The 11,964-nt window shown below is 40.9% G+C and overlaps 1 protein-coding gene across 1 annotated transcript; it reads right to left on the reverse strand.

Moving 5' to 3' along the window:
• Nucleotides 1–213: 213 nt before the first annotated feature.
• Nucleotides 214–1,830, reverse strand: LOC111884046 (UPF0481 protein At3g47200). The gene has a single exon (XM_023880376.3). The coding sequence runs from the start codon at nt 1,759–1,761 to the stop codon at nt 457–459; it is 1,305 nt and encodes a 434-aa protein (XP_023736144.1). The 5' UTR covers nt 1,762–1,830; the 3' UTR covers nt 214–456.
• Between the last annotated feature and the right edge of the window lie 10,134 nt (nt 1,831–11,964).

The following is an 11,964-nucleotide window of genomic DNA, read 5'->3' on the forward strand; positions in this document are numbered from 1 at the left end:
GGTTCCTTCAATTAACCTTATTTGGTTTTCGGTTTATTCGGGTTTGCATCGGTTCGGTCCGGTTCCGACCCGAATAACATCCTTACGAAAAACCTCAATTTAACTAAATAGTTATACATTTCACAGAACGGAAGCATACCAACCTAACATTTTTTGATTATAAGTTGTTATGAGGTAGTAGGACGGGGTAATTGTGATAAATATATATAAAAATGTGGGTGATACAACTATTCGCAAGTGTATAATAACTAACAAAAACATTACATTTCTGAATGATAGAAATTTTGAAAATATAAATCTTAAAGGACAAGTAATCACCATGTTTTGTGGAACCCCTCAAGATGAAGATTGACATAAACATGTTGCAAGCGTTAACAAATAAAAAAGGCACATCTCAAAACAATTCAAATCAACTGCAGGTTGCTTCCAGCAGCTTAAGAAAAAAGTAATTTTGCGCTATGCGGCATTGACAGTATATATGGTCTGAACTATGGTAAGAGCAAAGAGGGCGATACCAGCAAGTAGAGCAATCATATTCCATGGACTACTGAAATATGTACGCTTCAAAGCCGATATATTTTTGGGCCAATAACTATTGTAGTGGGTATCCATTTGTCGCCAGATATCAATGTAATAGAAACTTAATAAGGGAAGTTCTTTGCAAAGACTATTCATCATATTTGCAGCCTTTTCATTTGAACCTAAATGGTTGACAACGACTTTTGAGTCTATTAACTTTGCAATGTCTTCTTGATTATCGACTAGCATATCCATGGCCATAGCATACGAGGTGACATAAGTACGAAATCCAGAGGACTGTTCGTAAGCAATGAGGTTCCTTAAAATCAACTCAGTGAAGTTGTCAATACGCAATACTGGCATTCTTAGAGTAGGCTTCCCCCAACACCACGAAAAACATGAAAACTTAGAAGATATGAACTCCATATCCATCTGCCATCTTTCATGATCTTGATTACACTGAAAGATCATCCCTGCTCTCTCAAGTTCTACAGTCGAGTGGATTGCTGAACTTGGTAATCCTTGTGAAGGAGAGTATTCCACTGATGGCCAGTAACACCTATCAAGAAAACCAAGAATATGATCAAGAGGTACAAATGGGTAAACGTTGCTGATTGTTATGTTTGATTGAAAGACGTTGAAAACTTGTATGAGTTGAAGGATAAGATCAGTAAGAGAGGCTGTAGGTTTGGATTTCAAGATTGTGCAGTCGAAAATGTCTTGAAGAATAAAGAAAGGGATCTGGTTTTCAACAAGCACGAGGTCATAAACTATAGACGAGCCACGCAACAAGTATTGTAGTTCTGGTTCGTCACTGGATTCTGAAAGTGCGCCAATGAATCCAAGTATGAAACAAGCATCCATAACCATCATTTTGGCAAGTTCCATGTCACTATAGGTGATCTTCGGGACATAGGATGCCCTGATTCTGTCTACTGAAAAAGCCACCTTCAGCACACATTCTTTTAGTGTTTGCTCGACTGGGGAGTCGAGAGGATGCAATAGTTCATGCACATAAGTTGCTTTCTGGTCTTCAAATGCTTTCAGATTTTCGTTTTCTTTGTGAAGAGGACCTATAGAGACCACCCTAGGGATGAAAGAAGAAGGGCTGAGATCCCGAAGGCCACTAGGAACAATGTTGATAGATGTTGAAAATAGGTCGATAGGACTTCGATTTTGTACAGAATTTAGAAGACCTTTGACGGTTTCATCAATGGAGATATTCACATCTCCATCTGCCATTGGAATTTGTTAGTCGAGTGTAAATTGCAATACTAGTTCGAGCTTCTTCTTGATTGGTACTTGGTCTATTATATGAGTTTCTAGTCTTTTTTTAATAGAGGAATCAAATATATAAACACCAAAGACAAAATGTTAAAACTTAATCACCAAAAAGTTTTCTTCCCATTTATGTCATTAATCTAACTTTTATCATTTTCTATTATTTATGTTGATCTCATTAATTTAACTTTTCTTCCCACTTATAATAGGTGTCACTTGTCAGATAACGTTATTCATTTTGTCTTTGCTCTTGACAGAATGGTAACGTTCTACTCATAGCAATACAAATTCATATTAATTTGGGTTAACAACTAAACAATAAAATAAGAAAAGGGGGCATGCACTCCATATATGTTTAAAATAATGTAAAGAAAATGTTACAATAAAGTGAAGTAAAAAGAAACAAACGACGGAAGCCTCCATCTCAAACCCAAGTTGGGTTATATTTTAATATTAAATAAATATGGAGTTCATTTTTGGAGGCTAAACATTTTTAAAAAATATTACCAAATTCTTTATTTTTTTTATTTTCATATTCTACCATGAGTATATAAAATAATTAGGAATTATAATAATTTAATATAAAATTGATTTTGGATTGGGCTAATGATAGATATAAAAAGGCGGTTTTCTATCTTTTGATTATATATATAGAGATAGGTTCAAGTGTTTAAAGTAATTATTGTGTTATTGTATACATAAATGTGAGTCAATCAAAATTTAAAAAATAAATAAATAATCAAACAAATAAATAAGGGTAATTTAGTAATTTGATAAATAATTTCTACAAATACACTCCTATAATTATGGTAATTACTTTGATCTACATTTATCCCTTTTTAAAACAATCAACAATAGTGTATTCTATCATATTCGATCCTCCCTAACCCTAGCTCCAAAACATAAGATCGCCACCACCATCATTTGTTGTTGTCAACGATCTCCACCCGCCATACGCTATTACGGCTGTCGGTAATCCGGAGTTGCAACATTTATCTCATCGCGAGTTGAGGAACAACATTTAAATAGAAGTCTCTAGGTTTGAGAGTGACGCTACCTGTACGATGAGCTTCAACAAGATTTTCGCATTCTCCTCCCTCTCGATGTTGTTAATATGAACTTCTCCATCAAAATCCTCTACAAATTTTACTCATTTTCGGAGAAATTCTACATCTGTTTCTCATTGAGCGAGAATTTAGGGCTTTTTTTGTCAATGACAAGATGACAACAACAACTTCCGTTTCTTCTGCCACTTCTTCCTTTTTTTTTTTTTTTTTTTTTTTTTTTTTTTTTTTCTTGTGAGGTGAGAACGAGAGACAAGGAGGTCGATGGGTACAAGTTTCTTCCTTCTGCTTTTTATTTTGATTGATTTACTGTAAACCAATGAAGTTTAATTTTCAAATGAGCTTTTTAATTTTATTTGATTTCAATATATAGAATGGATGTTTGGGTTGATTGTTTGACAGAAATCAAAGAAATTTTGGATGTGTTTAGGTTTATTGTCTAATTCTTTCAAGGTGTAATATTTTTGGTGAATTGAGAATTTGTTCTGATTGTCTAATTTTTTATAGGAAATTGAAAGTTGTATTGATGCACACCAAGCGCTCGCTAAAATGCTTCAACTGAATGATATTTCTTCGTTTATAGGATTCTATCTGAAAAGAATGTTTTTTATGATAACCATGAACATATTCTGTTAGAATTTCCCGAATTAATATAATTATTGGTAAATGAATTTCAATTCTATAAGAATGAAATCACGAATTACAATTATATTGGAATTGAATATGAATATTTTCTCACTAATTTATTCATTGGATTTGTTTCCACAGAAGCTGATGCTTGAAGAACGGACCAGAACGACGTCTCTTAGCAACATTATTCTTTTAGAATGTATTTGTGTATTTGTTAGATTTTGATGTTTTTTTTTCCAGATTTGAAAGTTTTTTTTTTTTTTTTTTTATTCTTTAACAATAAATGTATTTCTTAGCAATTGTTACATGTATTCTATAAGAATTAATGTAATGTTTGTTTCAATTCTTCAATTGATGGTTCGAGAATTTTGTTATTCTATAAGAAATTTTTAAAGTCATGATCAAGAAATATGTTCAAGAATACTTTTATTATTTTATGGTTCAGGAGTATTTTTATTTTTGAACATACTCAAACATATTCTGTCAAAATGTCCGAATTAAAAACATTTTAATTCATAAAATCGGATTTTTAAAATTAATAGAATCTATGATCCCTTAGAATATGCAAATTTCCTTTATTAAATATATATTAATTGACTAAAATACCCTTCTAGTTAAATTAGATGGTATTTTTCAATTATATTTAATTCAATAATATGTATTAACCACTTTTTTAAAATAAGTAAAATGATTGGCTTACATTTATGCATACAATAAGACAATAATTACTTTGAATATAATAACCTAAGCCTATATATATATATATATATATATATATATATATATATATATATATATATATATATATATATATATATATATATATATATATAACGACGTAAAATTTCAAACAATTTTTTTCTCATTTTAAAAACACAATATAACTCATTTCATAATTCTCAAAATCACATATGTCTCAAATGTCAACAAATAAAACACAATCCCATAATGATAAAAGCAATCTCTCGCCAGTGTGTACAATCATGCCGATGCCTTTCCGCGATCCTCAGAACTACCTGAAAAGCATAAAGCTTAATGAGTTCCCCAAAATACCACATACAACACATTAGCCACTCAAGGCTACAACTCTATAGGACCCTCCGTTCGATGTGTCTCAGTGGGACCCTCCGGTCCCACAACTCAGGTGGACCCTCTGGTCCCTCAACTCAGCAACTCAATATAATGCATAGTAAGCATATCACAAAACAAATAACAGGATATCTAAATACACAACACATACAGATAAGTTACCACTCAAGGTAAGTATAGTGAGAAGACTCATCTTGTAAGCTAGCAAGTGAAAACCTCGTACTCGGATATATCGAACTTTAGCCACCAGTCTAGCCTCCGCCTAAAACATAATAATTATCCCTAATTAATATTGGCCCTCAAGAAGCTAGGCTCACCCTTCTACACTCACAGAAGGGTAAAAGACCATTTTACCCCTCCATAGGCTTAATTGTCCATAATTTGACCAAACCCTAAAAATCATCAAAAGTCAACAGCAAGGAGTACGCTGCGCGTACTCGGCTGCCATGCAGGCATCAGGGATGCGCAACCCCTACGCCGCGCGTACTGGATTTATGCCCATCGTACTCTCTAGTTTCCTCATTCTCACTCATTTGGTCTTAAAAAGTTAAGACCTTGGCTCATCTCATAGATCCAGACTCTCTAATAGCTCCTAACCCATAAAGTCGGTGACTTTAAGCCTTTGCATGGCGGAAAAGATCACCAACCTCAAAATATACACTCTTTTGCCTCAAGGGAGCTCATAACTCATGCATGGAGTGATTTCAACATCTATGATTGGAATTTTATGACATTACACTACTCATATGCTCAAAAGGGGTTGGTCATAGTCTTAGGAGTTCAAGATCTCATCAAGTCTCCACCTTTTTGGGACAAAACTCTAAAATACTCAAATAAGATGCTCAACAAAAGAGAGGCAAAGTCTGAAGCTTTATACCTCAACAAGAAGCTCCCTACTCAGATTTGCTCGGATCTAGAATCTTGGACTCCAACTCCTTTTTCTTCAAGACGTCATTTTCTCTTCAAAGCCACACAAAAACTCTCAAGGCTCAAACACACACACACACACACAAGCTCTAGAACGAGGGTTAGGGCAGTCTTAGGGTTTTCTCTCTAGGAATGGTGGCAAGGAATGAGGCCATCATATACCTTATATAGAGGACTCACCCTAAATTAGGGTTGGCACTCTGGGCCTAGTACGCCCAGCGTACTAGGTGGTCTCCACGTCACATGCACGCGGATAAGTACACTAAGCGTACACCTCAGGTACGCCCGCGTACTCGTTTTTCACTATTTTTTATAAAAAGGACCCAGAATAGAACAGAGCTCAATAGATCAAGGTTCACAAGGTATACCTGGACTCGGGATGTTACAAATCTCCTCCACTAGAATCATATTTCGCCCTCGAAGTCATGTTCCTAAAATAGTTCTGGATGCTACTGCCGCATCTCGGACTCCAGCTCCTAAGTCATCTCTGTCTCTTTCCGATGTTGCCACTGAACTTGAACCAAGGGTACTTCTTTGTTCCTCAAAACCTTCACCTTTCGATCCATAATCGCGATCGGTCTCTCAATATAATTCAGGATCGCATCCACCTGAATGTCCTCTAGTGGTATCATTGCCATTTCATCGGTGACACACTTCCTCAACTAGGACACATGGAAGGTGTCATGGATCTGGCTCAACTCCGCTGGTAGCTTTAAACGGTACACTACCTTACCCACTCTAGCGGTCACCCTGAAAGGACCGATGTATCGGGGCCCCAACTTCCCCCTCTTCCTGAACCGTATCACCCATTTCCATGGGGATACCCTCAGGAGAACGAAATCTCCAACCTGAAACTCAAGCTCGGATCGTCGCCTGTCCGCATAACTCTTCTAGCGACTCTTAGCCATCAGTAACCTCTGCCTGACCTGCTGAATTTGCTCAATCATCTTTAGCACTATCTCAGTGCTACCCATCACTCGCTGCCCCACCTCACCCCAACAGATAGGGGTCAGACACCTCCCCTCATAAAGAAGCTCCAAAGGAGGCATACCAATACCAGAATGGTGGCTGTTGTTGTAAGAAAACTCATCCAAGGGTAGGTATGTGTCCTAACTTCCACCGAAGTCCATAACACATGCTCGAAGCATGTTCTCGAGCGTCTGAACCATCCGCTCACTCTGTCCGTCTGTCTGTGGGTGGTAGGCTGTACTAAAATGCAATCGTGTTCCCAACTCCTCATAGAACTTCTTCCACAATCTATAAGTAAAACGCACATCCCGATATGACTCTATAGATGTCGGCATCCCATGCGGAGTTACCACCTCTCTCACATATATCTCTGCCAGCCTCTCTGCAAAAGAGCTCTCACTGATGGCAAGAAAGTGAGCGCTCTTCGTCAACCGATCCACAATCACCGAAATCGCATCGACACCCCGCGCGGTTCTCGGCAACTTGGTGATAAAATCCATAGAAGTTTGTTCTCATTTCCACTGGGGAACCTCCAATGGCTGCAACTTGCCATGAGGACGCTGGTGATCGGCCTTAACCCGACGACATGTCAAGCACCTCTCGACTACCTAAGCAACGTCTCTCTTCATTCAGGTCCACCAATAATCTCTCTTCAGGTCCAAATACATCTTAGTGGCCCCGAGGTGGATCGAGAATCTCAATCTACGCGCGTCCTCCATCAGTGTACATCAAGCTCTGTCCGTTTAGGGCACCCAAATCCTCCCTCAAAAGGTTATAAGCCATCGGTTGTCCGTCACAAACTCGGACACCTGCCCAATCACCCTCTCCCTGTTGCGGTTCTCTGGTCTCATGGCCTCCTCCTGGGCCTCTCGAATTATATCTAAGACTGGAGTCATCACTGTGATCCTCATACACTCATCTCAGATCGGGGTACTCTCTACTCTATGGCTCAGGGCGTTGGCTACCACATTAGCCTTGGCCGGATGATACAGGATCTCGCATTCGTAATCTTTCACCACATCCAACCACCTTCTCTGTCTCATGTTAAGGCTGGCCTGATCCATAAGATACTTCAAACTTTTATGGTCCATGTATATGGTACACCGAACCCCATACAGATAGTGACACCAGATCTTGAGGGCAAACACCACCGCCCCCAACTCTAGATCGTGAGTGGGATATCTAGTCTCATGAGGCTTCAACTGCCTCGGTGCGTACGCTATCACGTGCTCTCTTTGCATCAGTACTGCACCCGTGCCTATAATAGATGCATCGCAATAAACCACAAAATCCTCTATTCCCTCCGGAAGGGCTAACACAGGAGCCTCGCTCAATATCTGGCGAAGGGTCTCAAATGAGGTCTGCTGCTCAGGATCCCAAGTAAACGCAACGCCCTTCTGGGTCAAAATGGTGAAAGGGGCGAAAATCTTGGAGAAATCTCTGATAATATGTAGCCAGCCCCAGAAAACTCCTGATCTCAGTGGGGGATCTCAACACCTCCCATCTCTTAACTGCCTCAATCTTGGCTGGATCGACCAAAATACCATCCTGATTAACGAGGTGTCCCAAGAACCGGACCTCTTGTAACCAGAAATCACATTTGGATAACTTGGCATAGAGCCTCTCCGATCTCAATACACCCAGAATCTCTCTTAAGTGTTCCTCATGTTGCTCTCTGGACCTCGAATACACCAAGATATCGTCAATGAACACAATCACTGATCGATCCAGCATGGGCATATACACCCGGTTCATTAGGTGCATGAATGCCGCTGGTGCGTTGGTGAGTTCGAAGGGCATCACCACAAACTCATAGTGCCCATAACGTGTCCTAAGTCCTTCTTCGGGACATCCTCCTCATGGACTCTCATCTGATGATACCCAGACCTCAAATCAATCTTGGAAAACCAAGATGCACCCTGAAATGGATCGAACAGATCGTCATTCCTCAGAAGTGGATAATGGTTCTTGACCGTCAGCTTGTTCAACTCCCGATAATCAATGCACATCCAGTGTGAACAATCCTTTTTCTTGACAAACCCTTTCCCCAGCAGCTCCTGGAGTTGTGAGGATAACTCCTGCACCTCTGGTGGCGCAAGCCGATAGGGTGCCTTGACAATAAGAGCCAAACCCGACATCAAATCGGTCCGAAACTCTACCTGCCTCTCGGGAGGTACACCCAGTAACTACTCCGGGAAAACATCTGGAAACCCGCACACTATCGGAACCTTGGAGATGGAACTCAATCTCTCCGCAGTAGACCGCGTATCGATCACATACGCCAGAAACCCCATACATCCCTGCTGTAAACTCTACCTCGCCCTGGCAGCAGAGAAGAAAGCTGATCCAGATCTAGTACCCTCGTTGTATACCGTAAGTACTCCCCCAATAGGGTCTCATATAGTCACTAGCTGACGCTCACAGTCGATCACAACTCCAAATCGACTCAACCAGTCCATGCCCACGATGACACAAACATCCCTCATCACGATCGGTACCAGATCTATCGAAAACTCAACTCTGAAAATCTCAAGCACACATCCTCGGATCACATCAGTCGCAAACACTGCATGCTCATCGGATATGGAGACTCTTAGAGGTCGACTCAACGCTTCTCGTCGAATACTAATGTGACAACTAAATGCTAATGATATGAAACATCGACTCGCACCCGAGTCAAATAACACCAAGGCAGGCACAAAACTCACATGAAAAGTACCTATACACAATCACAATATAAGAAAAAAATATCTCAAAAGAATAATATAAGAATACGTATCGGCCACAACGTCAGGTGCTGCGTGGACCTCCTCCGCTTTCAGCTGAAAGGCTCTCCCATGAACCCTCGGTGTCTTGGCCTTCGCTGGCCGGCTCTCAGTATCACGCACAAAAGTATGTGCAGATCCCTAGGCTGATCCCTGCACGAGCTGAGGGCACTCGGCCTTCGGTGGCCGGTCTGGTTGCAATGGAAGCAAACCGAGAGCCCCTTTTGGCAATCCTTCGCCATGTTCCCCTCTTTGCCACATTTATAGCAGATACTCGAATGGCAAGAACCCTCGTGACTCTTTCTGCACTTGCCACAAGTGCGGCCCTTCTGGCCCCCATCTCTGGTATCAGCGGGCTTGGCCTGCTTCGTCGCCGGCTGCGACTGAACTGACCTCCGGTCCCTACCCTGGGACTCCTCTTCCTCCTCCCTAGTCTGCAACTCAAGCTCAATCTCCCTCCTCCTGGCATTGGCCTGAAGCTCAGCCAATGTCCTTTATGACGAGTTCACCACGAACTCTCGTATATCCCTCCTCAGTATGCTAAAATATCGACTCATGCGTGCTTGATCAGTGGACACGTGTTCAGGGCAAAACATCGCCCTCTCATGGAACATCCTCGAAATCCCAGTCACTAACTGTATCTTCTTCTTGAGAGACAGAATCTCCTGCGCCAAACGTTCCTTCTCCACCGGGGGAACATACTCGTCTCGGAACATATGAACAAACCTCTCCCATGTCACTGTAGCATGATCTGTAGTGGTAAAAATTGTCACAAACTTCCACCAGTCCTTCGCTCCCAAGCGAAGCTGGTTCAGTGCAAACCGAACTCTCAAGTGGTCGGGACATGAACACATGTAAAAACACCCTTCGATATCAGAGATCCACCTCATTGCAGCGATCGAATCCTGCGTCCCATCGAACTCTGGTGGCTTCGTGTTGCTAAACTCCCGGAACAACAACGAATCCCCTAAGGCCTAGCAGCGGCGACAATTGCAGTCGTCGCGACAGCAACAGCCTCAGTGATAGCAGAGTATCGCTCATCCAACGCCTGTATCAAGGAGGTCTTGATATACCCAAACATCTCTGGAATCTCTGTTCGGATAGCTGCAACCACCTCCTCGTGGATTATCCTTCGTATCTCCTCATCGCTACTCCCACTGCCTCCAGGGTTGTGGCGTGTTCCCACCATGATGTATCTAAAACACAACACAAAATTATCAGAGATTTGCTCGAGCATACTCACACTCGATCACTCACCCCTACTTGTTTCTTAGCATCCTAAGGATTCTTACTTGGACTGCTCACTGATCCGGTGCTTCCAGTAGTATGGGCCTAATACTACATTCCACACCGCATCAGTGTTCACCCCAAGTCCTCCTCCTCGGATCTCAATCACAATTACTCTATGCCTCACCAGCTACTCTCACAGTAGACCTTCTCATTGGCTCGTTCCTGCTAAATACTCATACTTAAGACAAATCATTGATAGCAGAAATCCCTAGGCTAAGGCATCACAAATCAGGCCACCCTAGTCCTAATATATGAAATACCTAGCCTATTCTCTAGAATGCATTATATCTCATAAAATATCTCATAGCACAAAATGAGGGTATTTTGGAAATCACCGCTCGGGCTATGGTTAATTGTACACACTGCTCCGACTTGTTTTCTCTTAGACTCTTTCTCATTTTAGAAATTTTTTGTCTCTTTTTGAAAATCTTTCTCAAATACTCAGTTTGAGTCCAAACACACCTGAGGGTGCATCCGAGTCCCTCAAACCAAGGCTCTGATACCAACTTGTAATGACGTAAAATTTCAAACAATTTTTTTCTCATTTTAAAAACACAATATGACTCATTTCATAATATAATGCACAGTAAGCATATCACAAAACAAATAACAGGATATCTCAATACACAACACATACACATAAGACCCTCTGGTCACACATAAGTTACCACTCAAGGTAAGTATAGTGAGAAGACTTACCTTGTAAGCTAACAAGTGAAAACCTCGTACACGGAAATCTCAAACTCTACCCACTGGTCTAGCCTCCGCCTAACACATAACAATTATCCCTAATTAATATTGGCCCTCAAGAAGCTAGACTCACTCTTCTACACTCACAAAAGGGTAAAAGACCATTTTACCCCTCCATAGGCTTAATAGTCCCCAATTTGACCAAACCCTAAAAGTCATCAAAAGTCAACGACAGGGAGAACGCTGCACGTACTCGATCTCTACGCTGCGCATACTCGGCTGCCATGCAGACATCGGGGATGCGCAACCCCTACGCTGCACGTACTTGATTTACACCCATCGTACTCTCCAGTTTCCTCATTGTCACTCATTTGGTCTTAAACAATTAAGACCTTGGCTCATCTCATATATCCAAACTCTCTAATAGCTCCTAACCCATAAAGTCAGTGACTTTAAGCCTTTGCATGGCGGAAAAGGTCACCAACCTCAAAATATACACTCTTTTGCCTCAAGGGAGCTCATAACTCATGCATGGAGTGATTTCAACATCCAAGATTGGATTTTTATAACATTACACGACTCATATGCTCAAAAGGGGTTGGTCATAATCTCTGGAGTTCAAGATCTCATCAAGTCTCCACCTTTCTGGGCTAAAACCCTAAAATACTCAAATAAGATGCTCAACAAAAGAGAGGCAAAGTATGAAGCTTTATACCTCAACAAGAAGCTCCCCACTCAGA

This window comes from Lactuca sativa, chromosome 8 (assembly GCF_002870075.4).
Source record: "Lactuca sativa cultivar Salinas chromosome 8, Lsat_Salinas_v11, whole genome shotgun sequence".
NCBI classification, from domain to species: domain Eukaryota; kingdom Viridiplantae; phylum Streptophyta; class Magnoliopsida; order Asterales; family Asteraceae; genus Lactuca; species Lactuca sativa.

Excerpts from the sequence above, each read along its gene's own strand:
- LOC111884046 (XM_023880376.3), bottom strand. The coding sequence starts at position 1,761 with ATGGCAGATGGAGATGTGAATATCTCCATTGATGAAACCGTCAAAGGT.